The sequence below is a fragment of the Lemur catta genome, chromosome 21 (assembly GCF_020740605.2).
Source record: "Lemur catta isolate mLemCat1 chromosome 21, mLemCat1.pri, whole genome shotgun sequence".
Taxonomy (NCBI): Eukaryota; Metazoa; Chordata; class Mammalia; order Primates; family Lemuridae; genus Lemur; species Lemur catta.
Genome location: NC_059148.1, coordinates 28,770,816 through 28,797,545, shown reverse-complemented (window position 1 = coordinate 28,797,545; position 26,730 = coordinate 28,770,816). Strand labels below are relative to the sequence as shown.

Genomic DNA, 26,730 nt, shown 5'->3' with positions numbered 1-26,730 from the left:
TGCTGCCAGCGGGTGGTCCCTGCCCTGGGGTCGTCTTAGGACAGCTCGGGCTGAAATACAACAGCGTTCAAAAAAAGGGTGGGGGGACAGAGCATCCTTGGTGTGGGGCTTCCCATGGGTGGGACCAGGTCCGCATTGTCCCTAGGGGGGCCTGCCTGCCTGTGAAGATGGGGCTGCCTGGGACAGGAAGGGGCACACACGGGCAAAGGTCCCCCTGCCCCGGGGCTGGGGAGTTCCCTGGCAGCCAGGGGGCTGTACGGGAGGAAGCCCCAGGGTCTCCCAGGGGGTGTGGCAGGCTGAACAGTGGCCCCGTCCTCACTCCTGGGACTTGTGACTATGTGACCTTGTGTGGCCAAAAGGCCCTTGCAGGAGCGATGAAGTGAAGGATCTTGAGATGGGAGATGGCCCTGGACTGTCTGGGACCGATGTCATCACAGGGGCCCAGGACAGGGAGGCGGGAGGGTCAGAGAAGGAGACGTGACAACAGAAGCCGAGGTCGGGGTGAGGAGGGGGCAGGAGCCGGGGGAGGCAGGTGCTTCTAGAAGCTGGTGAAGCTCAGAACCGGACTCTCCCCTCCGGCCTCCAGAAGGAGCCGACCCTGCCAACACCTTGACTTTGACCCCAGCGCAGGGTCAGAGCCATTTTGGACTCGCCCTGCAGAGCCGTAAGGAAGTAACTTTGGATTGTTTTAAGCCAGTAAGTTTTAGATTCTTTGTTACAGCAGCAACAGGAAACTCATACAATGAGTTTGTTTCCATGAAAGCCAGGAAAGTAACATTACAGTATACTCTGGTTTGGGTTTAAATAAAGTATTTAAACTTAAAAAATAATACTATACGTTTTAATATACCCTACTTTTGAAATTTTTTTTTTCTGGAGTCCATTGCTCATAAAATTTTCAGTATTTTTAAAAATTAATGTTCCGGAAAAAAATGCATATGGGGTACACATTTTTCCGTTTGCTTCAAGCGCTAATGTGATTCAGCGAGGCACTGATTTGACGTTCTCTGTAGCCCCATGCGATAGAGCCTATTTGCTTTTAAATAACTTTCCATTTTTGAACAATTTGAGATTTCCAGAAAAATTGGGATGATGGTGCGGAGTTCCCACACGGCCATGCCCAGCGTCCCCTGTTGTTGACTCTTACACTGTTACCGGGGATGAGCCAACCTCTCCTTTTTTCCTTTTTTTTCTTTTTGAGACAGAGTCTTGCTCTGTTGCCCTGGCTGGAGTGCCAATGTCGTCGTTTTGTTCAACATCACGCTTGTGTCACTGTGTGTATCAGTTGGTCATTGCCTTTCGCTGTTGGGTAGCATTCCCTTGTATGAATGTGCCACCGTTTGTCATCCATTCGTTTGTTGGCATTTTGTTGTTTCCAGTTTGACGTAAACATTTGTGAACAATCTGTATGGATGTATGTGTTCATTTCTCTGGGGCAAATACTAGGAGTGAGATTGCCGGCTTTAGTAGAAAAAACCATATTCATAGCGATTGCACCAGCACCCGCTTCCACCAGCAGCGTAAGAGTATTCTGGTTGCTCTGCTTCCTCGTCATCACTTGTTATTGCCAGTCTTTTTCATTTTAGCCATTGTGGGGTATGGTGCGGAACCTCACTATGATTTTTAACGGACAGTTCTCTGATGACTAGGCGACCGAAACCTGGTGGGGTGGCTCCGGGAAGTCACAGGGATCCAGTCTCCTATCTTTCTGCTCCACCATTCTTTGTGTGTGGCTTCCATTCCCAGGCATGCCTCATGATCCAGGGAGGCTGCTGTAGCCCACCCATCGGGACTGAATTCTGGGCAGCAGGCAGGGGGACTTGTCAGCAGATACGTAAGAACTTCTGATATTGATAATGTCGGGAAGATAAAACGGGGTGATGGATACAGTGTGATGGGGGAAGGGCTGCTTTAGAAAGGATGGTCTTTTTGTCTCATTTGTTCACTGCTACAGTCCCCAGGCCTGGAACAGAGCCTGACATGTAGTGGGAGCTCCATAAATACAACTGAGGGAATGAAGAGTGAAGGTTTCATTGAGAAGGTGACTTTAGGCTTGAGAGGGGAGGGGGTCACCTATGTGGACATCAGGGGAAACAGGCCAGTGCAAAGGCCCTGGGGCAGAAATTTGCCTGGCAGCTCAGAAACACAGCAAGGCCAGTGGGACGGGAGCAGAGTGAGGGGGATGGATGGTAAAGAAAGATGCGAGTGGAGTGACTGCAGGCAGGGGACTAGATTGTGCAAGACCTCGTAGGTTATTGTTGGGAATTTGGATTCTCTCCTGAGATAAATAGAGGGCCAGGGAGGGATTTGAGCAGAAGAGTGACATGATCTCACTTAAATCTTAGAAGGATAACTCTGATTCTGTGGGGAGCAAAGGCCTGGGGCAAGCGCAGAAGCAGGGAGACAGCGGAGAGACTACTGCACCAGTCCAAGCAGGCACCGATGGGGCTGGGTTGGCGTGGGGGGCGAGGGGGTGGATTTGAAGGATGTTCGGGAGGGAGAGCCGCCACGCCTCACTGATGGATGGGAGCTGGGTGGGAGGGAATGGCAGCGTCAGGAATGACTCACCTTCTTAGCTTAAGCAATTCACCTCTCCGACTTAGCAACATGCGTGGGTTTCTTGCAAAAAAACCTTTCTTTGATTCTTCTTACCTTAGTCCCTTAAAAATCAAAAGAAGTTGGAACATTAGCCAAGGGTGTGGTGTTCCGAGTCCCAGATTGGATCAGCCCGTGTGGCAGTCCTTCCTGCATGCGTGGGCCCCACAGGGCTGGGGGCGCCTGGGGCCCCAGGATTCAGGATGTAGTGAGTGGCGGGCCGGCCGGTCTGGAGTGGGCAGGGGCTGGTCCTGTCCCGGCACTGGGTCTCGTACGGCACATCGGCTTCTTGGCTCCTGTGGTCACCTTGTGCTGCTTTTGGGAGCCTGTTTCCTCCTGTCGCTGGAGGAGGAACCAGGTGTTGCAATTCAGTGGCCAGGTCAAGTTAATGATTTTTTTTTTTTTTTTGAGACAAAGTCTCGATCTGTCTCCCGGGCTAGAGCACGGTGGCATCAGCCTAGCTCACAGCAACCTCAAACTCCTGGGCTCCAGCAATCCTCCTGCCTCAGCCTCCCGAGTAGCTGGGACTACAGGCATGCGCCACCACGCCCGGCTAATTTTTTCATTTTTGGTGGAGACAGGGTGGGGCCGCGCCCGGCCCTCGTGTGAACGATTGGTGCGGCTCCTGTGTGGGCAGCCCGTGGCGACAGCCGAGGAGAGGAGTGTGAGGACACAGGCCTGGAACTGGAGACACAGCCTGGGGCTCTGTCTCTTCCTGCACCTCTGACCTTGGTGAGGCATTTGGCCTCAGAGCCTCAGCGTCAGCAGCTGTGAAATGGGCCACTGAGAGTTTAATGAGCAGGTGGAAGTGTTTTATTACCTGAGTGGCACTTCCCTACCGTCCCAGGGGCAGGGGCTTCGTCTTGTGAATCTTCATGTCTTTACATTCCTAGCGTAGCACCTAGCGTGGGTAAGTGATTGTGCAGGGAATGAACCTCGATCCTGATTAGATCAGAGCAGGCTTCCTGGAGGAGGTGGCGCTCAGATGAGTGGGGTTTGGGGTTTGCCGGCCAGGGGCCTCCCAGGAGCAGGAGAGGGTGCTGTGGGTGGCAGGAGTGCAGGCTGAAGATTCATGTATGTGAAACTTCCATCTTATCCATCACGCGTTTACCAGGCTGTTGCCCCAGCCCAAGGTGTGCCCCAAATAAGCTATACTCTCTGTGCGTGTAGTTAAAGTTCAGTCTTAAGCACGAGCTGTTTAAAACACGTGCAAAGGCGAGCAGCATTACCACCCCGTAGATGTTTCCATGTTGATGACGGGGTTTCGGGTCTCACTTTTGCTCGTTCACTCAGCAGGTATTTGCTGGGCTGCTGCGAGGTGCTGAGCGCTGTCTCAGGTCCTGGGGACGCATCAGTGAGCAAAGCACGTGGGGATCTTGCCCTTGGGGGTTCATGATCTAGCAGGGCAGGCAGACGAAGAACAAAAGACATAATGAGTTTTTTATAACATATGCTGAAAGGCCACAGGTAGCATGGAAAAAATAGCAGGTAGAGGGTTCAGGAATTTTAGGGGTGGCTAGGAGGGTGGGCCTTCCTGAGAAGGGGGCATGTGGGCAGATTCCAAGGGATGAGAGATTTGACCACGCAGCTACCCCGGGAAGAACACTGTAGGCAGAGGGAACAGCCAGTGCAAAGGCCCTGGGGCAGGAGCGTGGCTGCACAGACAAGGGGCAGCAAGGCGGCCAGTGTGGCTGAGCTGAGGAGCAGGGACAGTGGCTGGATGTGGGGCCAGACCCGGAGGAGGGGTACGGGGCAGTGTTGAGACAGTGACTCTTATGTTCATTTTATTTTCAAGAAATAAAATATGACAAAGATAGTTAAAGCCTTACCCATATCCCCACCCGTCCTCTCCTGAGATCGCCGTCCCTGTTTCCAAACACGTTTGTGTTCAGTTGGTTTTCTCGGGCATCTTTACTTGTGCTCGTCTGTTGGGAAATGATACCTCATTTGAATTCGCAGTTAATCTTTTTTTAAAAAATTATGATTAAAATTCAGTTAACGTAAAATTCAGCATTGCAACCATTTAAAAGTGTACACTTTAGTGCATTTGGTGCATTCACAAGGTTGTGCCATGGCGACCACTGTCTGGTCCCAGGACGTTTTCGTCACCCCAGATGGAAACCTTGCACCCGTTAAGCAGTCACTCCCCGTGCTCCCTCCCTCGGCCCCTCTCTGTCTCTGCGGATTTGCCTGTTCGGACACGTCACGTGAGTGGAATCAGTGTCTCCTCTTGCGTCGGCTTCCTTGCCTTAGCATGATGTCGTCAAGGTTCATCCATGTCGTAGCACGTGTTGGTCCTTCATCCCGTTATGTGACCGAATAAGATTCCCCCGCACAGGGGCACGCGTCCGTCTCTCTGTTCACTGGTGGGTAGGCCCTGGGGTTGTTCCCACCCTTGGGCTGTTGGGGCTCGTGCTGCTACGAACGTTCTCGTACGTGGCTTTGTTTGAACGCCTGTGTCCGGTTCTCTGGGGTCTGTTCCCGGGAGTGGAACTGCTGGGTCCCGCGGTCACTCCACGCTTATCATTCGAGGACCCGCCGGGCCGTTTTCCACTGTGGCTGCGCCACTCAGCCCCCGCCGGCCACGCGCCAGGGCTCCGCTTCCCACGGTCCCGCCAACGCTTGGGACTGCCCACTGGGAACTTACAGCCACGCGGGCGGGTGGCAAGGGCGTCTCGCTGCTGTTCCGGTGAGCCGTCCCCACGGCCGCTGGGCATCTGCTGGGCTTGCCGTCCGCTGGCACCAGCATCCGGATCAGGAAACAGACTTTTCTCCCCAAGACACCCCCTCGCGGCCTTCCCCGCACCCCAAGGTGACACCCGTGGGAATACGGTAGTCTTACCCATCCTGGAACGTCCCGTATGTGGAATCACGTGACGGTATTATTTTGTCTGCCGCCTTTGGCTCAATACGATTACGTTATATTTTAAAGGTAGTAATGATATTTATCCTTTGCTTTTTTTTTTTTTTACCCAAAATATTCTGGAGATTGTTCCATAGTAATAAATATAGCATGTCATAGGTGTTTTATTTACTTATTTTTAAAAGTCACCTCTACTGAGGTCTCTTTTATTTGCGATAAAGCGCACACGTGTGGAATGTGCGATTTGGCGAGTTCATCGCGGCCCCAACCGGAAGCCACGCAGTGTCCCCTGGCAGGCCGGGGACGAACTCGCGGGAATCCCGGAATCCACGCCGCTGACTGGGAAGGCCGCTCGTCCACAAAGAGCGTGAATCTCCAAAACGTTAAGCTGAGCACAAGCAGCCGCGCACGAAACAAGGGGTTGACGGGAGCCACGTGTGGCGGGGCCTGAGCGTCTCTGCTCGTGTTTAATCGTGTAGGTGAAGACTCGTGTGATTCTGTTTTTATAAAAAGTCCAGAGTAAGCAAGTCCATAGAGACGGAGAGTAGATTAATGATTGCCAGGGGCCGCGGAGTGGGGAGTGACTGCCGTGGGCTTGAGGTTTTGTTTTGGGTGACGGAAATGTTCTGGAAGCAGACACGGTGGTGGCAGTTGCACAATTCCGTGAATGCACTAAGACCGCTGGAGCGCACGCGTGAAATGGGTGGATTGTGCCCAAATCATCGACTCGCGTGCGTTAGTGTGTGAATTGTATGGCGTGTGAATCATGTCTCAGTGAAACTGTTACAATGTTAGCAGGATCTTTTCAAGGTACATCCATGACATCCACCCTTTTAAAGTGTAGAATTTGAGGAGTTTTATCGGATACGGACACCTCACCTGTGTGGCATCCAAAATCAAGGCAAGGGACGTTCTCACCAGCCCAGACTGTCCCTTCTGCCCCAGTTAACGCCAGCCCCTCCCTCGGCCCCCGTCCCTGGCAGCCGCCCCTCTGCCTTCCGGCTGTGGAGTTTTCCCTTTTGCAGATGTCATAGAAATGGAATCATACACTGTGTAGCCTTTTGTGTCTGGTGTTTTTGTTTTTGTATTTTTTGCTTTTCACTTAGGGTGCTGCTTGTGAAATCCATCCTTGCGGTGGCAGTTATTGGTCCCTGGTTCCTTGTTATTGCCGAGTGGCATTATCTGTTGACAGGTGTCCAGGTGGTTTCTCTACATCATCACTTTAAAAACATACTTGTTATCAGTGGATATTCAGGCAGGTCTTGTTCCCAAAGGCTTCTCAGGCTTTGCACAGGCTGCGTCCTCTGCCGGCTGCTCCCTGCCCATTTTCTTTTCCTGGCAAAGCCCCGCTCGTTTTTCAAATAGCCTGCTCAGTTGTCGCCTCCTCCAGGCAGCCTTCCCGGCTGCCCAGGAATGGGCTTGAAGGGTCTGCTTGGATGGGAGGGAGTGGCATCCAACAAGGGCTCACCTTGGCACTCTCTCCCATCTTTGTGTTCCAGGGCCGTGATCTTTGACTTTGGGTGGGGGACGTGGGGACAGAATCACAGAATCAGCTATGTTGGGCGACAGGCCGCGAGCTGAGTCGCCAGCGCTGTTATCTAATCAGCTGCCTGATCCAGATGCCTCTGGTCCGGTGTGGCTAAGGAAGCTGCTCCGCTGACCCACAGCGGGGCAAAGTCTGTCCCTGACCCGGGCTGGGGGTGGGGCAGAGGAGGAAGGGTCACTCTATGCCAGGGGACCTCACGGCTGACCCTCCAGACGCCCCGGGACCTGCCAGACCCTGTTCTAAGCACAGCAGCCCACGAGGTGGATGCTGTCCTTATGCCCATTGCACAGAGGAGGAAACCGAGACCCGGGGGGTTCAGTGACAGCCCACGGTCGGAAGGGGCAGAGCTGGGTGAACGGGCCGGACCCCGGGGCCCCGAAGCCTCTTCTGTGACAGGGAGAGAGGGCCGGGCGTGAGGCCGGGTCCGGTGACTCACGGGTTTGGCCTCGGTTCATCCGGAGCCCGGGAGAGCGGGCCGGGCCGTGAGGAAGGCACAGCAGGGCTGTGGGGTCCCCAGGGCGTCCCCAGGGCCTGCCACCTCTGCTGAGCAGCGCGGCCAGGGCAAGGGGGCAGCGGAGGGGACTGGGGCTGTTTTTGAAAACCGGCTTCACTGAGGTGTGCTTGGTACACAGAAACCCACACGTCTTTACTGTGGCAATTTGCTGGGCTGGACGTGTGCCTACGCCCGGGGACGCGTCACCTCAACCCAGGTGCTACACGCAGCTGTCACTGCAGGGTGTGGGGGCGAGAACACGGGGTTCGTGCTGACTCCCCTGACACGTTCTTCAGGGACTGAGTGACACGGGAGGGGCGTGGCGGCCGCCGGGTCGGGGCAGGACCGGGGTGGGGGCGAAGCCGCCCGGGTCACCGGCCGTTAGGGACAGGGTGGGACTTGACCCCGGCGTCAGGGCTTGGAGTCCTCACCTGGGCCGCTCCCTGGGGCTGTGGCCCGGCCCATTTTTACCAGCCAGTCCAGACCCTGTTGTTTATCTGTCACCCTCTTTCCGGGCCATCATGTCCCCGAGCAGGTCATCTCTGGGTGGCCAGGGCCTTAGGCTGGATTCAGAGCCCCACCCAGTGCCGGACCTCCTGTTACCAAGCAGCTCCCAGACTCAGTTTACCCAGGAGGGCTGAGTCCCGGGACCTGAGTGAGGGCGGGAAGGGGCGTGTGGGCGTCTGGGCCGGGCCGTGAGGACAGACAGGGTGGACAGCGCGAGGCCGGGCTGGCGGCTGCGACCCCCCAGCCTAGAGGCGGCAGGCTCGCGTGGGGGCTCCGAGGGGCTGGGCCCGTCCTGGGAGCCACGGGTGTGTCCGTCCTCGACAGCCCCGCGCGGGGCAGACGTGGTCATGCCCGGTGCTCAGGTCGGGGGCTGACGTTCAGCCGGGGGGAGGCCTGGCCCGGGGCCACACAGCACGAGTGGAAGGGAAGGGATCGAGCTCAGCCTCCCGGCGACTCTGACGTCCCCTTCCCTGGAGCTGTGTCGGTCTGAACTCTGGGGAGGGGGGTTAGGAGCGAAGGGAGAGGTTCTTTCATTCATTCACTCATCATTCATTCATTCAAGAGTGTCCCCCACGCGCTGGCATCCAGGCGCCAGGACTTCGCAGCGAGCTAGACGGCAGCCCTCACACGCTCCGCGTGGGGGGGCCGTTCTGATCACAGGTCCTTTCGGGTCCCGGTTAGTGTGGCAAAGGGCACAGAGTGTGTCGGGAGGTGCCGGGTGCCGCAGATGGAGAAGCCAGGGAGGCCTCTCGGAGGTGGCATCAGGGATGTGCCCGCCAGGTAGGGGAAAGGACCGACCTATGGTTAGCAGGGTCCCCAGGGGTGCGGGGCTGCCCCAGGCAGAGGCCTGGAGGTAGGCTGAAGGCGGGACTGACCTGGGCTGTGAGCTGGGGGCAGGTGGAGCTGGCACCTGTGGGCTGTGGTCACAGCCACTCAGGGGCTCACCGAGGGGGCGGGGCCACTCTGGATCCAGCTCACCTGCCACCTCCTCCAGGAAGCCTTCCTGGACCCCTCTGTGCCCTCAAACTACTCTTCGAATCTCTCTTCAGCCTCGGTTTTCTAATCTGTAGCTGTGGATAGTATAGGGACAGTGGCTGCCTCCAAGGGCCGGGGTGCTGGGGGGGGAGTGCCGTGAGGACAGCGGCCCTGGGCACAGCTGGGGAGGCTGCTTCTGCTGCCGTTGGCATCACAATTATTTGCCACCTGGGTTTGCACCTGGGGATGCCCGGGTGGTGAGATCACCCTGTGGTGCCCAGAGCCGTGGGAAGATGTGTCTGTCAATAAACAATCGTGACACATGAAGGCGAGTCTCTGATCTCCTGGTTTTTCTGAGAAAACTCTGAAATCCAGCTTTTATACGACGTCTCCCAGGTTTTAATCCTTGGCAATGAATTCAACTTTCTTTACGCAAATGCCGCCGAGGTCACACTAGACACAGCTGTGGCTACGACATCACTGGCCCCGTTGTACAGATGGGGAAACTGAGGTTCAGAGGGACCGACCTGCCCCAGTGGCCCAGTGGAGCGAGACCCAGGTTCTCTGCCTGTCGGTTCTGGCTGTTCAGGGACCGCGGGGGTGGCTGTCCTTGTCCTGGAAGGCCGTGTTCGAGGGAAGGTGGAAGGTGACGCAACCGCCCGGCCGCCTGGCTTCGCGACAGCGGACGTCTATATCTGAAGGGCTGGGTCACCCCGCCGCACCCGGCTCGGAGGGGGTGTGGGCGTCGCGGGGCCAGAGGTGTGGCCGGGCCGGGCCGGGCTGCGGGTGGGGGGACCTCCCTGCCACGCGGGGGCAGGGACTGCAGACCTGGATGAGCAGAGCTGGGATTAGCGGCCAAGTGGACTTCAGACCTGTTTGCTTCAGCCTTTTAAGAAAATTAAGTCTTTGCCAAGCTTTATAAATCAGGAGATTTCCTGTAAATTTCTGTATCTCTGGCTTTCACGGCAAATGTCTCTGTTGTCCTCTCCTGACACGCTCAGCTCCAGCCACGCTGGCCTCCGTGGCCGCGCAGACTAAGCGCCTCGCTGCCTCAGGGCCTTTGCACTGCGGCAGCCTCTCTGTGGGACAGCCCTCTCCCCCGGGTTCACGTGTTTGCCTCCCTCACCGCTTTCAGCTTGGGTTTTGGTTTGTGTTGTTTACACTTCCCTTCCCTGGTGACTGTCTCATATTTAGTCCTCCTCCTCCTCCTCTTCCTCCTCACTTTGTATGCTCTGTGTTTGTCGCACGGTGTGTGTTTTGCCCTAATCGCTCAGCACGGCCTCCCCCAGTACGACAAAGCCCCACACAGTTGGGACGGGTCTGTCTCGCTCCGTCTCCTGTCCCCGGCTCTTAGCTCAGGGCCTGGCACGTGGTAGGTGCCCCACACGTTCCTGTTGAGTGCCCGTGCTGTGCAGGGTGCCGTGCGCTGCCACTGAGCTCCAGCGTCCCCCTCAGACGGCGCGGGGCCCCGCGGGCTGCAGTCCCCTGACCGGTGTTGACTGTTGTTGCTAAGACACACTTGAGAGAGAACAGCACACGCGTGTTACTGAATTCTGTAGACCGCGGCGCTACAGCCGTGTGCGCGCAGGGCCTGCCCACCGCCCCTGTCCCCAGAGCCCCGTCCCGAGGAGCCGCTGGCCCGGCCGGGCTCGGCCGCGGTTCTGGGCTGCGCGGTGGGGAGGGCTCGGCCTCCTCACCCCTGCCGCTCTCGTGCCCTGCAGAACGTGCGCATCCACCCCAGCAGCCTGTCCTTCAACATGTGGAAGGACATCCCCGTCCCCTTCTACCTGTCCGTCTACTTCTTCAACGTCCTCAACCCCGACGAGGTCCTGAAGGGCGAGAAGCCGCAGGTGCAGGAGCTGGGGCCCTACGTGTACAGGTGAGGCCGCGCGGTGAGGGCCGGCCGGGAGGAGGGGTTCGGGGCGGGGGGCAGCGCTCGGGTTCTGCGCCGTCGGCTTGGAGACGCGCGTGGGCACCCCAGGCCCGGCTCCCGGGCAGGTGCCGCAGGCCGGGGGCGGGGACCCTCCCGCGAAGCTGACCCCCCGGCTCCCCCACAGGGAGTTCCGGCACAAGACCAACATCACTTTCCACGACAACGACACGGTGTCCTTCCTCGAGTACCGCTCCTACCAGTTCCAGCCCGCCAAGTCCCGCGGCTCGGAGAGCGACTACGTCGTCGTACCCAACATCCTGGTCATGGTGAGGCTGCCCCGTGGCCCGCACCGCCCCACGCCCTGCCCTGGTCCCCCGAGGGGGTCCCGTCTCTCTTCCTGCCTGCCCCCCGTGCGGAGGGCAGTCCCCGGGGCGGGGTGCGGGGGTCAGAGTGTGGCCGCTCCCGGCCCTGCGCCGTCTCTGCCGCCCCAGCTGACGGCCGAGTCCCCCGGGCGGGTCCACCCGTCTCGGTCTGGGCGCACCGCCGGGATAATTTCCTGTCCTTTTCGACCTACAACTCTGGAATCTGCAAAAGCAGGCACCCCGGGCCGTGGTCTGCGGCGTTCGCGGGGAGGTGTGGGCAAGGCCTCCCTTCTGTGCTTCGCAGCTGCTCACTGTGCGTGCTGGTCCCCAAGCCCACCCGCCCCCTGGTCGCTGGTTCGCTGGGAGGACTCGCAGTACAGTTACACTCGTGGCTGAGATTTGTCACAGCAGAAGGGTCCAAAGCACCATCGGCAAAGGGAACATGTGCCCGGGGTGGTCTGGGGGAGACCAGGCTCAAGCCTCAGAGTCCCCTCCCAGTGGAGTCACGCAGGACACGCTTGGTTCCCCCGACAACGAGTTGTGACAGCCCACTCGAATGTCATCTACCAGGGAAGCTCGGTCCAGGTGCAGGCCGGGTTGTCCAGACGTGTGTGGGCTCCAAGAGTGGGGGTGCTCTCAGGAGCACATGTGGTCCTGGTACCAAAGGATCAGAGAATGTTCTGGATGCCGCTCCAGGGACCCTCCTGGGCCTGAGCACTTCCCTACATGGACTCTCTGCCTGGAGGCCTGGCTGAAGCCAGGGGAGGAAGGGCCGGCCACGCCGCCCTGACCCATGGTGTCCCTCCGCTCTGCAGAGTGCCTCGATGATGATGGAGGACAGGCCCATGAGCCTGAAGCTGATGATGACCTTGGCCTTCACCACCATGGGCCAGCGCGCCTTCATGAACCGCACCGTCGGCGAGATCATGTGGGGCTACGACGACCCCCTCATGAGCCTCATCAATAAGTACTTCCCGGGCATGTTCCCCTTCAGCGGCAAGTTCGGGTTATTTGCCGAGGTAAGTGTGGCCGGCGAGAAGCTACACACTCGGGGCCTGCGCCTCGTCCTTCACTCCCACGGCCCGGAAACCGGACGCCAGTTCCCGGGGAGCCACCTGGGCCCCCAGGGGCTGTGGGCTGTAAGTGGCAGAGAACTTCACTCAAACTGGCTTAAGCAAAATAGGGAATTTGGGAGCTCGTAGAACTGAAAACTCTAGGGTTGGTTCAGGCGCAGCTTGATCCAGGATCTAATGAAGTGTTTGGGGCTTAGCTTAGAAAATTGGATGCTCTGCTGCAAGAAGGGGAATGGCGGCCGGGGGCAGATGACAAACATGGATGATGGCATTGCCCTGAGCAGCCTACTTTTTCTTAATCTTCACCGTGGGTAGGGTCCTGAGCCAAGATCTGGTCCATGTAGGGTCTGATCCCTGACCTCCTGCCCCTGACCTTGGCGGCGCAGCGCAGGTTTCAATGAGCCCTCTGGGTTGCTCTAGCCTCCCCCTTCTCTTTGGGCTCTGTTGACCTGGCGTACAGTGTTGGTGGTGGTGGCAGGGGGCAGGGGGGATGGTGATTCTACACCTGCATGCGATAGATACTTAATACATTTTTGTCTGGGATGACAGGTTCTGGTTATGTGGGTAAATTGTCAAGTTTGGGGTAAACAACATGATTCTGTAAAAGCATCTTGTGAGTTCTGAAGTGCTTTGCAAATTAAAGTTCTTACGGGTCACTAGCGTGGTTGTAATCTATGTTTGACCACATATAATGAAAACCTCAGAGTAACAGTCTAGCAGTAGGCTGTTCATGGTTGGTGTGGTGGCTTCATGGTCTTAATGGATCTATTAATAGCAGCCTTCTGCTCTTCTGCTCTGCCCTCGTTAGGGTGTGGTTTCCATACCCAAGATAACCTCGTGGCCCAGGACGGCTGCTAGAGCGCCTGCTATCACGTTCACTTTCCAGGCAGCACAGCAGGAAGGAAGAAGTGGTGGGGGATTGGGGGGCAAGTGGAGGAGCTGAGAATAAAACAGCATGTCCCAGCTGCCTCCCTCTCAGGAAGGGAGAAAACCATTTTCCATTTACTTTGCATTGGCCAGAACTGAGTCCCGTGGCTGCCCATGGCTGCAGGAAAAACTGGGACTGTATGTAGCCTTTTAGGTGGGTGTGCTGATGCCCCAAGAAAGCTTTAGGTTTAGTTACAGAGGAGAAAGGAGAGAGTGGACTTTCGGTAGTAACTATTAACAGCAGTGTCTGATGTGCCTTGGCTATTGTAATTACGATTTAAGGATCCTACTGGGTGAGCATTTTATTAATAATATCAATAATAGGCCAGGCGCAGTGGCTCACGCCACCTAGCACTGTGGAAGACCAAAGTGGGAGTATTGCTTGACCCCAGGACTTCGAGGCCGACCTGAGCAAAAGTGAGACCCCATGTCAACAAAAAATAGAAAAATTAGCCAGGCATGGTGGTGCATGCCTGTAGTCCCAGCTACTCGGGAGGCTGAGACAGGAGGATCACTCAAGCCCAGGAGTGTGAGGCTGCAGTGAGCTGTGATGATGCCACTGTACTCTAGCCTGGGCAATGGAGTGAGACCTTATCTCAAAAAAAAAAAAAAAAAAAATCAGTAACAGGCCGGGTGCAATAGCTCGTACCTGTAATCCCAATGCTTTGGGAGGCCGAGGTGGGAGGATCGCATGAGCCCAGCAGTTCAGGGCTGCAGTGAGCTGATAGTGCCACTGTACTCCGGCCTGGGCGACAGAGTGAGCCTGTCTCTTAAAACAAGGATGGTAATAATAACATAGACCGGCGTTTTGAGCTCTCAGTGTGTCCAGGGTGTCGTGCTCAGCCCCTTTTACACACTAGCCCGTATAACACCCCAGTGCCCCTCTGTGGGGGCTCCTGTCACCCTCGCCTCATGCTGGCTGAACGCTACCAGCGGCCTTGGTAGCGTTCCTCGGTGTGCCTCCAGGCTCTGCCCTGCAGCAGCTCCTGTCCTTGTGTGCTTTCATGTTTGTTCTGGATTCGAGACCTGCTTCTAGCAATTGCTCCTGGAGTGCCAAGGCCTGGAAATGCTCCACAATCTTTGGGTCCCAGAGAGGTCAGGATAGGCCGGGTGGTGCAGCTGTGACAAGCAGCCCCCAGAGCTCAGAGCAGTGACGATTTCTTTCTTTTGCTCCCCATGTCCAGTGTGAGTGACGGGGCCCTCACTCATGGCCAGGGAGGGACCCGGGCCGAGGGAGGCTCCGTCTGGGCACACTGCCACGGCCCGCTGGCAGCAGCAGAGAGCCTGGGGAAGGGCATGTGCACTGTCCTTAAATGTCCACCCCAAGTGACATGCCACTTCCGCTCTTCCATTGATCAAACAGCTCACCTGCCCGTGCTTTGACTTGGGGCGGGGCGGGGCGGGGGCTGATCCTGCCGCTCACCCGGGAGGGAAGGCCGACCCTCCTGGAGTCAGGAAGGGAGGTGGGAGGCTGTGGCCCACAGTGTCCAGGGGGTGTCCGTCCTGGGGAGCCCCCAGCCTTCCTCCTCTCGACCCCCAGATGCTGGGGGTGGGGCAGCGAACCGCACGACGGCCTCATCCTCCTGGGAGGGGGAGTGGGGCACAGTCCGGACGGGTGGCTTGGTGGCCTGCCTGGGTCGTTCACCCCATCCTGAGGCTTGTTAAAGACGCTGTTCCCTGCTGTGTCTGCAGCTCAACAACTCCGACTCCGGGCTCTTCACCGTGTTCACGGGGGTCAAGAACTTCAGCAGGATCCACCTCGTGGACAAATGGAACGGACTCAGCAAGGTGGGGCGAGAGGCAGGCCCCCTGCCGCTGGGGGACCGGAGGGCGGGTGGCATCTGTCGTGAGGAGGGGACGGGGAGGGTCTCTGGGAGTTGGGATGTCACCTGTGTTGAAGGCTCCGCCAGCTGGAGGGCCAGGCGGGGACTGGAGACTCCTTCTCCAGCGCCTGGTGTCTGCCGGGAACCGAGCTCTTCAATTCCTTTGATCCTTCTTTTGTGCAAACATGTTTTCAAAACACTGCTCTGGAAACGCAGGAAGACATGCACATTAAAGAGCCAAACAATAGAGAGATACACAAGGGGCCCCTTCTGCCACCTCTGCCGCCCGCCCTCACGCCCAGCCGTCTGGGAACCCACAGTTGCCAGTCCGGGATGTTTCTTCCCGTCTGTCGCTATCCATCTGCACGCCCGGCCGTGCTCGGACAACTGTGGGGTTTTTCCTCCTTTGAGCATAATGGAATCATGGTACGTGCATTGTTTTGCAACTTGCTTTTTTCACCTTCGTGGCCTTTTCCCAACATTTGTGGCAACGATTGTGTAATGTCACACCTTTCGCCTACTGAGTCTCACCGTGGTCATGGCCGCAGAGGCGCCGAGGGCTGGGCGTCTGCAACCCGCAATAAGTAACAAGCGTTCTCGGCGGACGCTGTTCACGTTCTCTGTGGCTTGTGTGTCTCGGTAGAACATACATGTGCGCAGGATTTACAAAATTCTCGTCATGCAGAGGGTCGGGAGTGGAGGTCTCCCTCCACAGAAGCAGCTGTTCTGATCGGCTCTGTTCTGAGGCCGCCCGGGGCAGCTGCCATCATGATTTTATGTCATTTACCCGTGTGCCATCATTTCCTGACTTCACCTGTTTTTAGGAGGTGACTTTTTTTTTGAGACAGGGTGTCGCTCTGTCACCCAGGCTGGAGTGCAGTGGCATCATCACAGCTCACTGCAGCCTCCAACTACTGGGCTCAAGCGACCCTCCTGCCTCAGCCTCCCGAGTAGCTGGGACTACAGGACGCACCATCACGCCTAGCTGGTTTTTCTACTTTTTGTAGAGACAGGTCTCGCTCTTGCTCAGGCTGAGGACATGCGCTTGACTTCCTCTCTGAGGAGCGAGGATGGCAGACGCCCCACCTCCCTCTCTCCTGATCACTGCGCTTCTTGCTTGATACAGCCTGGAGTTGTGAGCGATGGGCCCATCTTACAGATGGAGGAACTGAGTCCTTGGCAGAGTTGCACGTGCAGGGGTCCACAGTCAGGGCACGGGAGGCTGCAGTGGGTGCTCTGTCTGTCTCTCTCTCTGTCTGTCTGTCTACACAGCCCACCATGCCAGCATTGGGAATTGAGTGGCGATGTCTACACCAGGGCAAGTTAGGTGTGCGGCACCCGAGAGCCCTATGAAGGGGCCCCGGCTGTCCGAGTGATGGGGTCCGAATGCTCCCCCCAGGTCAGCTTCTGGCACTCCGACCAGTGCAACATGATCAACGGGACGGCCGGGCAGATGTGGCCGCCGTTCATGACGCCCGAGTCCTCGCTGGAATTCTACAGCCCCGACGCCTGCCGGTAACGCTGCGGGCCTCGGGCCTCGGGCCTCCGGGGAGGCTGCTTCCCGGATGGCACGCGGCCGAATCAAGTGGCTTTTGGTGTGCACTCGGGGAGCGTTTTGACTCGTGTGTTTAACTCCTCTGCCCTTGGCGCTGTCTTGAATTCTCTTTGGCTGCACCTTGAGGAGCCAGCATGCGACCCCGAGGCTATGCAGGCCCAGAGGGCGGCTGCGGGCCGGGGGTCGGGCCCGGGTGCTGGTCAGGGAGCGGGACACGGCTGAGGTTGCAGGGGGCTGTGACACGCAGGCAGGAGGTGGGCTCCCTCTGGCAGAAAGATGATGTGAAAAAGAAGAGAAGCCCCGGAGTTACCACCTGGGTGCTGAGAGGTCAGCTGACTGTGCTTGGCCCCTTGCGGCTCAGCGCTGTAGCCTGGGGGGTCCCACTTGGGGCCAGACACGTCCCGTGGGCCCTGGCTGGGGCAGGAGTAGACGCTGGCTCCCGGAGCCCTCCTGTGGCTGTTGCCGTGTCCTCTGCTCTACTCTGGTCACTCTGGAAAAGTCATTACCGTGAACCCTGGCTTAGCTGCCCACGGGTCGGTTGGAGACAATGTGCCCTTTATCCCTAAACACCTCAGTGGCATTTCCTAAAAACAAGGCTGTTTTCTGACGAACCCTCTGTGCTGTTTTCAAAACGAGGAAGCTTGACATTGACATAACACCATTGTCTAAGCTGGCACTTTCCAATAAAAATATTAATGCAAGTCCCACATGCAGCTGTAAATTTTCCAGTAGCCGCACAATAGAAAAAGTAACAAGAGATTGGTGAAATTATTTTTAGCACTATATTTTTATTTGACCCGGTATTTCCAAAACATTATCATTTCAAATAACATCGAAAAGATTTTTTAAAATGTGGGTAGCGAGTCTTAGCAACCTGGAATGTGCGTTACACTTAGGGCACGTCCCCATTTGGGCTTCCCCGTTTCAAGGGCGGGCCAGCGCTGGGATGAGTGGCTGCCGGGGACAGAATGGGTGGCGCAGCGGGGACGTGCCTTCAAGAAAGCACGGCAGGATGAACGGACAGAGGGTGAAGAGGGTGGGCGTGGGGGACAGTGCTGCCACTGCGGAGGTGACAGCTGAGCTGAAGAACTGAAACCTGGTGGATGGAGATTGAGGGAAGGACATTCCGGGCAGAGGGAGCTGCAGATGCAAAGGCCCTGGGGCAGGAGGGAGCTGTGGGGGGTGGTAAGGACAGGCCGGGCCTGCAGAGGGTGGGCAGGGGCTAGACCCTGAAGAAGCTTGTGTCCCGTGGTAAGGACGACGGGTCCTAACAGACGCAAAAGGACTGTCAGGTTTCAGCGGGGGCAGGGTGTACCCTGTTCTTGTTTTAAGGCTTCCCCTGACTGTGGGGAATAAACTGGCCTTGTGTGGGGAGGCAGCCTCGGGGCAGGGAGGCCAGTGAGGAGGCCGCCGCAGTTCCTGTGACCAGGAGGTGGCAGCGTGGGTGGCGGGACCTGGCTGGGTTGGGGCAGCCTTCAGCAGGGCCTGGCTGCAGCCGCCTGGGCCCAGTGTCCCCTCTCACTTTGTCTGTCCCCGCAGGTCCATGAAGCTCATCTACAAGGAGTCGGGGGTATTTGAGGGCATCCCCACCTACCGCTTCGTGGCCCCCAAAACCCTGTTTGCCAACGGGTCTGACTACCCGCCCAACGAGGGCTTCTGCCCGTGCATGGAGTCCGGCATCCAGAACGTGAGCACCTGCAGGTTCAGTACGTGTCGTCCCCGGGGACAGGGGGGTGCGAGGGGGCGGCCAGGGCTGCGTCCGCCCCACACCTGCGACCTCCGGCCTCTGCACTCTCGGTCACCCATTGGGTTGGAGATGATGCGGGCGGCAGAAAGGTGACACGGAAAAGAGGAAATGCCGTGTGTGTCAGAACAACGCGAGTCTGTCACGCGGCAGTCCCGCAGCCCAGCCTGCGTGGGGCCCCCTGGGCTAGGACCAAGGAAGCTGCGTCCCCTCTGGGGGCTGTCGGGGGAGCCGGGGTCCCTGCCTTTTCCTGCGCTCCTCCCCTCCCGGGCCCTTCCTCCCCCTTCAAGGCGGGCAGCGCAGCGCCCCTCCCCCCACCCTCTCTCTGCACCCCTTCCCCATTTTAAGGGCTCCCTGGGTGACCCCGGACACCTCATCTTAAAGGTGGCCGAAGAACCACCTTTATTCCCCCTCATCCTGTTACCTAACTTAGCCGGAGGCTCCGGGGATTAGGGTGTGGACGGCTTCGGGTCGAGGTGTTCATCTGTCTTCCCACACTGAGACTTTTAGCTCGGGAGTGAGGCTCGGTGGGAGGGGCCCTTTGCCTGGGGTGTGAAGAAGTTGGTGACAGCGTGTGTTCTGTACAGCCCTCTCGTTCAGCAGGGTGTGATTATTGGTGCTGGCGTAATGTCCCCTGGCATCTTTGGGGCCAGTCCCCGAAACACCCCTGCCTCAGTTGCTCAATTTGGATCCTCAGGTGTCGTCCCCAACCCCACCCTGCCCTGTCCAGCCCATCAGCAAGCCCAGGTGGCCTTCCCGCCACACTGAGTCCTGAGCCCCTTCCTGTCTCCTGCCCGCCTCCCCCCACGCCCTGCCTCATGGCCCAGGCCATTGAAGGGTCTCCCTTGGCATCCAGGCCCCTCCGGTTGTTCCCTGTCCTACGAAACATTCCCCAGACCGAGCAGTGTGGCCACCACTGGCCTTGTGTGGCTGTTTCAGTTGAAACTGGTTTCAACAAATCAAATTAAGAAGGCAGTTCCTTCCCCACACTGGCCACGTTTCAAATGCTCAACAGCTGCGTGTGTCTAGTGGCTGCCACGCTGGACGGCAGGCAGAGAGCGTTTGCGTCACCGTAGGAAGTTCTGCAGAGAGCACTGCTCCTGACAGCAGCCCGGGGAGGGGTGTGTGTCTTTCGGGAGTGCAGACCATCACCCACTCTTTGCTTAAGATGACCAGCAGCTCCCTGTGTGTTTATAGAGAAGTCCAAACTCCTCACCGTGGCCAGGGGCTCTGCAGGGTCTGGTCCCGGCTGGCCTCTCTGATGTCATTTCTTCCCACACTGCTCCCACTCATTATTCTTCAGCTCCATTGCCTTCTCTCTGATTCTAGAATATATCAAGTTCAGTCCCACCCCAGGGCCTTTGCACGGGCTGTTCCCCCTGCTTGGAGAGCTCCTTCTCTGGATTTCCACGTGGGTCATTCCCTCCCCGTCTTTTGGTCCGACCCTCTGTCTGACTGTGTCTTGCCCTTTGGGGTCTCTGGTCGAAGCCGTGTCTTGCAGCTGGAGATGGTGATCCTGGGGGGTTAGTCCGGGGTTGGGAGGAAGGACTGTCAATGGGGTGGATGGTTTCCCCAATTTCGGGCAGAACAGGGCACGTGGTGGGCAAAGGTTTGGGACTGGGGCCTGGAATGCCCGGCTCTGTCTCCTCACTGTGGCCAGCCAGGCATCGTCCCCTATTTGTGCCGTTTTTCCTGCACCGGTATCTGTGGGAATTTCCGCTTGTAAGGAGGAGGGTGTTGGATCACCTGCTAGGAGGTGTGTTATAGCAAGTGTGTGGCACGTGGCAGATGCTAGACTGGACTCCACTTGATTTGGGCCAAAAGGGCACTTCTTGGTTTGTTTAACCAAAAATTCTAGGCCAGATCCCTGTACCAGGCATGGATCCAGAGCTTGGATGGTGTCCGGAAGCTGCCTTTCTCCAAGTTTTGGCTTGAAGTTCTGCCAGGCTGGCTTTGCCGCCAGGCAGGCTCTCCCACGTGCAGGCTCCGGGCTCACCTCCTCCCAGCTCTGAGCCCTGCAGAAAGGGGCCACCTGGGTCCTCTTCACTCCAGCAAAAGTCCCAGGGTTCTCTCTGATTGGTCTGCTTGGCATCCCATGCCCAGCTGTGGGCCAATCACTGTAGCCAAGGGTGGCCTATGCTGATTGGCCAAACTTGTGTCACATGCTCAGCAAGGCTCCATGGGTGGGGTCGGCCCCACTCAAAACACATGGCTGAGAGTATGTGCTGACCCACGTGGAATTCCAGTGTAGACTAAATTGGGGGGTAAGTACCAGAAGATGGGGGAGAAACAATACTCCCATCCCCTCCAGAGGGCTTGGGACGAGGTGTGCACTGCCCCCTCTTAGCACACCTGCCAAAAGATTTTCAAAAGTACAAGGGAATTTAAAAGTATTCATTTAAACAAAGTATTTTCTTTTAAATAGAAATATACGTATATACAGAGAAGTGTCCAAATGACACGCACAGTTTGAAACTCCACCAAGTGCACACGCCCAGGTAGCTGGCACCCAGATCAGAAAACAGAACATGGCGCTGTCCTCATGCCACCCCTCACCGTCCTGACTTCCGCACCGGAGCTTGGCCTGTGTGGGGTCTCCGTGTGAATGGAATGATGAAGTGTAGACTCCTTTTTTCTCCTTTCCTGGCCTCTTCCACCCATTAGCACGTGGTGCAGTCCGTCCCGACGTCCCAGGCAGTTGGCATTCATCCTCTTCATTGCTGCGTAGTACTCCATCGTGGGAGCCACCCCCTCCATTGTCCATGGGCAGCCGAGTCCCTGTTTTTTGATCTCTGTCGTGGGGTTTGCATGTGTCATCTGGTGCACCTTGTCCACACCTCTGTGGCATGTTATCTGAGAAAAAAGGTGCCCATGTGTCTGCCTTTCTGGGCCTTGAAAATTTCTTGGACTCAGACAACTCCCTTGAGGCAAACCTCCCTGCTACGTGAGAGCCTCCGACTTGCCCAATCGTGCCGATTAATTATCATCCCTGGCAATCCTGGGCGATTACGCCCGGTTAGATGCGCCATAAAGCAATAAATTAATTACCGCTTATTGCCCGAGCAGGTCTGGCTCAGCGCGTTTGGAAATAAAATCGGAAGAAACATGTGCCTGAGTGCATGCACGCTCCCCGCCGGGCCCGGGCAGCGCTGGCAGGCGGCTCCACCTCCCATGGTGTCCGCCGGGGCTTGGAGGCCGGACGGGGCTCGTCTGAGATTCCTCAAGGGCCTGGCTCGGCGGCCGCCTCCTTTACCGAGGGTCTCCAGAGTGTCGCCGCCTGTAAAGAGGGGGTCCCCGTGTTTGCTCTGTGGGTTTGCTTTCCCCATTGAGGCTGGAGAATGGGAGACAGGGCTTTCCAAATTATGGGGGACATTGTCCCTGTGGGTGCTCGATGACTTCCGAGGAAGTAAGAAAGAGCTTCTGTCTCCCATTCCTTTCCGTCCCTCCCGTTACTTCCAGGACAAAAAGTCTCTGCTGGTGCCGACAGGGCTGGAAGACCTTTCTACACTCGTCAGTCTGGTTTTCTGTTTGATTGTTTGTTTGTTTTTAACAGAGAAAGAGCAGGGCTCCCAGTCCAAACCTTGTGCAGATAACAGCATCTAATTAGAACCGACAACATTCATTGGTTTCCATTGAACTGATTCTAACATTGACTTTCTAAACATTCGTGGCAAGCGTTTGCCAGGGTGGGTGTAAAGCTCTCTTGTAAAATACAGACATTTCAGGAAGGCAGCGGCCTTGGGTCGGAGAAGCGCCCTGGGTGCTAGTGCGGGCGGGTGTCCGGCTGTGGCCACATTGCAGAGGGCTGCGGTGGACGACGTCTGAGAATCGCTCAGGGAAGAGACGTACAAGGACGCTGAGAAAATTGAAGCCCGACGGCGACGAGATCCCAGCTTCTGTTCCAAACCGGTGCCTGGCTTGCTCAGGAAAGCCGAAATAACCTAGAAATGCAAGGCCGTGTGATGCGCTGGCATGAATGCCCGCTGGCCGGCAGGGAGGGCGCGGCGGTGGTGTGGGGGAAGGACGCATTCCTATGTCTGATTCGTTTTCTCTTTTCTTTTTATTGAGGTGAAATCCACATAACAAAAGTAACCATTTTAAAGTGTACAATTCCGTGGCATTTAGCAGTCACATTGTTGTGCAACTGTCCGTCACCTCTCTCTGGTTCCAGAACATTCCCATCGTCCCAAAGGAGACCCCTAGCTGTTAGGCAGTCGCTCCCCACGGCCGTCCCCCAGCGCTGTCTGTGGCTTTGCCTGGCCTGGGTCTCCGCGAGGTCCTGAGACAGCCTCGCTGTGCCTTGTGACCCGTCATTCACCCGGGCCATCGTCCGCTGTCCGGAGGATGAGTCGGCGTTTGCCTTGTTCCGTCGGTCGATGGCGGGGTTTGGCCTCACGTTTCTGCGCGTGAGTTTCTCACTCAGAGGGGCAAGTCTGTCCCCGCTGACACACGCTGGCGTCCGGCCGCAGACGGCTGCTGGGACAGGAGCGAAGCAGGCGTGTCACCTCCCTCCTGTGGGACACGGTGACCTGGCCACAGGTGTGCACGCCTGAGCTCTCTGACAGTCTCGCTGCGCTACCTGCAGAGGACAGTCCGGGCCGCTTGGCTTGGCACTGGAGGCGCCCTCCCCACACCCGAGTTCAAACCCGGCCTCGACTTACCTTTCTGTCCTCACCCCCACGATTCCCCTTCATGCGCTGCCCTTCCCACCTCCCTGCGCTTGCTCCGCCGTCCCCTCCCCCGGCGTCTGCCAGACACCCTCTCCTCTTCCTTGCTTTGGCCTCTCACCCTCCTCCAGCACAGAGCTTGTCCCCTGCCGTGTCCCAGTACCCCCGGCCTCTTTACGCCGTGAAGGAAGGGCCCCTCCCTGCCTGGTCATTGGCGTCCGCGTCTTGTCATCATCACGGGCTGCCCCGGGGTCTGCAGCGCTGTCTCATCAGCTGCGTGTCCGTCGTGCCCCGCTCAGGCCTGGCCCGACGCGGGCCCCTGCGTGTGCTGACTGCTCCCCTCGTCTGACGCCCCTTCCCTGCCCGCTGCCTTCCAGATGCCCCCTTGTTTCTCTCCCATCCTCACTTCTACGACGGCGACCCGGTCCTGGCAGAAGCAGTGACGGGCCTGCACCCTAACCAAGAAGAACATTCCTTGTTCCTGGACATCCACCCGGTGAGCCTGATGTCAGCCTGCGGGGGGTGGCGGTTGGTGCACACGCGGCCCCCCCCTCCCCTCACGGGCACAGCGCTGCGCCAGGGCTGGGGCATGGGAGGTCTGGCTGGCTTTGGCACTGACAGCTTCTAGAATATCGAGCCCTCAAAGGTCCCTACTTTACCCTGACTCCATAGTTCAAGGATTTTATTATCCCTCTATAAGGGGCTTGGTTCTATAAAAGGGCCATAAGGCAGTAAATTAATTAGCAATTATCAGCTGGTGCGTCTCCTGCAGATTAGCCTCTGGCTGTGTCAAGATGCCATAAAGAAAGATCTTAGGTATCAGCAGAGCCTGGGACATCCTGCTGATACATCAGATTGTGGGGAACTTGTCCCCTGTGAAGTTCTGCCTGCAGGTATCAGAGCCGTACACTGGCCGCCTCGGGGACAAGCCCGTGGCCAGTGGCCTCTTCTCCCTGCACATCTGCTCTCTGTAAAATGTGCCCAGTTAGACTCCGTGGCTTCCATCATTCCCACAAAAATTCTGTGGGTCTCTGTTTCCCGAGTGGACACTCAAGTTTCTCCTATAGATAGGCCTTTTTCAAAAAATTAATTTTTTAAGTTGAAAAATAAACACTGTATATACTGGTGGTTTACAGCATGGTAGTATCATGCATATATACATTGTAGCATGGCTAAGTGGAGTTAATTAATGTATCCATCGCCTCACTTGGTTACTTTTGTCCTGTAGCATAAAAATACTTAAGACCTACTCTCTTAGTAAATTTCAAACCTACTAAGTGACATTGTTACTAAGTGTCCTCACCCGGTTGTAGGCTACCTCTCCCAAACACGTTCCTCTGGTATAGCTGGAACTTTGTACGTTTCGACCAACATCTCCCCAAGCCCGCACTCCCCAGCTCCGCTGGCAACCACCATTCTACCCTCTGCTTCTGTGAGCTCCACCTTTTTAGATTCCCCTTGTAAGTGAGACCGTGCAGTATTTATCTTTCCGTGTCTGTCTTATTTCACGTAACACAGCGGCCTGTGTGTTCGCCCATTTTGTCACAGACATTAGGATTTCCTTCCTTTTTAAGGCTGAGTAATATTCCGCTGTGTGTGTGTGTGTGTGTGTGTGTGTGTGTACACACCACATTCTCCTTGCCCACTCATCCAGCGATGGACACTCGGTTGATTCAGTATCTTGGCTGCTGTGAATGACCCTGCAGTGAGCGTGGGAGAGCAGATACCTTTTCAGCTCATTGATTTTGCTCCCTTTGGATGCACACCCGGCCGTGGGGTTGCCGGGTCGTGTGCTGGTTCTGCCTGTAACTGTCTGAGCAGCCCCCATGCGGCGTCCACGCCGGCTGCGCTCCCCACGGGCCGTTCTTCACTGTTCTCCTCTGCCCTCCTCAGACCCTCTTAGCCAGGCCCCCACCCTGGCCCTGCCCGGCGTTCTCCCTTGTCTCTTTAATTTACTTTACTGCCTCTTTTGTGGAGCTGGCTTCTGGAGAATTCCACCATGAACATAGTCTCTTCTGTGCTCTCACTGGTAGCTTTCATTTTTGTGTGTGGATTTCCTTTTTTCGTCCACGTCAAGGAAAAGGGAGTGAGGTCTGGGAGGCCAGAGAGGCAGGCGCTGTTCTGCATCAGCCACCTCAGCCGCTGCCTCCTGCCCTCTGCCTTCAGGTCAGCTTAGCTGGAGGCAGACAGGGAGAGGAAGTGGCCTCTACATTTTGGTTTTGATCTGGGCTCGTTGGGAGGAGGACCCGGGAATCAGTTTGCTGCCCGGTGGACATGAGCCTTGAAAACCGAATGGAAGCTGCTTCTCTGCGGCTCCTGTTTTGCTCCTGGAACCAGGAGGGTTGGGCTCCTGGGTCCAAGTTTCTGTTCTCAGTGGTGCATGGAATGGGGGCAGGAGGGGTTGCCTGCTAAGAGGTGGCCTGACAGTAGCTGGGGACATGAGCCAGGGAAGGCATGGGACAAATTTCTTGGGGAAGGAAGTGGAGAACCCAGGATGTGAAGTGTGTTCCAGAGAGGGGAAGAGGATGGCAGGCTGTATCGGGGCCCCCAAGACCACCCCCAGGCTCGATGATTCTAGAAGAGGACTCAGAACTCAGCTATAGGGGTGCCACAGCTCACATTATCACAGCGGCGGGGGGGGGGCGCAAAGCAAAACCAGCGCAGGGGAGGAGTCTGGGGAGAGACCAGGCTCGAGCTTCCAGAGTTCTCTCCTGGTGGGGTCACACAAGATGCACCTAATTCCCCCAGCAGTGAGGTGTGACGACATGCACGAAGTGTTGTCTAACAGGAAAGCCCACTAGAAATTCAGTGGCCAGGGTTTTTATTCAGGGCTGATCACGTGGGCATCTCTGCCTGGCACGTACCAACATTCCAGACTCCCAGAAGGAAGGCAGGTGTCCCGCATAGACCATGTTGCTTGCACAAACAGTCTAGGCGATGGTGGGGACCCTCCTGAAATCGGAGTTCCCAGACCCCAGCCAAGGGCCAGTCTTGCCCGCAGCCCCTCTAAGGCGGGCAGCCCCGGGCCTGCCACCTGGGCTCTTTTCTACGCACGGTGATCTCACTCCCATCCCGCCAGGTTCTCAAGTTCAAACTCTCTGCGGTCCTAAGAGTAAGGCCTTTGACTAGCTCCTGTTTGCTGTGGGGCCTGGGAAGGGCCTCAGCGTGCTGGGCTGCAAGGGAAGATAATGCCCTTTCCTGATAGTGTCCGTGGTAATAGCCCAAGCATTTATGGCCACAGTGTGGCTATCTTGCATACTTTATTTCATCCTTGCAAAAATGCCTTGAGGTGGATAGAGTTATCTCTGTTTTGCAGATAGGGAAACCACTCTCAGCTAAGAAGAACCGGTTGTGTTCCTCTGACCTCAAATCTAGGTTTCTTTCCACTACAATTTCCTGACTTCATTCCGGAATCACCTGCCTGGTTTTGGTGATGCATGTGTGTCACTTCTGTTATTTACTTTTGAAAAAAATCATCTCGTTAAAAAAAATTTTTTTTTTTTTTTGCACAAAGGAAGCTTTCTGTTACTACCCCAAGTAGGAAATTGCAAAAATTCTCCAACGAAAGAAGACAACCGTAAAAACGAACAAGGACAATGTATCGTCAGGGCCCACGTAGCAGACGGGTGCCGGCCAGGGGCGCTGAGCCGGCAGTCGGCGCTCGGTGCCATCGCTTAGGAAATGGAGATTTTAGGGCGTATGAGAGCGGCACTAGAGACCGTGCAAA

The 26,730-nt window shown here is 56.9% G+C and overlaps 1 protein-coding gene across 4 annotated transcripts in view; it reads left to right on the top strand.

Moving 5' to 3' along the window:
* Window positions 1-26,730, top strand: part of SCARB1 (scavenger receptor class B member 1) — a 64,404-nt gene that overhangs the window by 23,028 nt on the left and 14,646 nt on the right. For all 4 annotated transcript variants that reach the window (XR_006730758.1, XM_045535018.1, XM_045535020.1 and 1 more), the window contains exons 2-8: window positions 10,701-10,858; window positions 11,037-11,178; window positions 12,030-12,233; window positions 14,907-15,002; window positions 16,437-16,552; window positions 18,132-18,298; window positions 23,381-23,499. Coding sequence is in view for 3 of the 4 variants with exons in the window: in XM_045535018.1 (XP_045390974.1) it covers window positions 10,701-10,858; window positions 11,037-11,178; window positions 12,030-12,233; window positions 14,907-15,002; window positions 16,437-16,552; window positions 18,132-18,298; window positions 23,381-23,499 (1,002 nt within the window). In the remaining variant the exon portion in view is untranslated. The remainder of the gene's footprint in view (window positions 1-10,700; window positions 10,859-11,036; window positions 11,179-12,029; window positions 12,234-14,906; window positions 15,003-16,436; window positions 16,553-18,131; window positions 18,299-23,380; window positions 23,500-26,730) is intronic.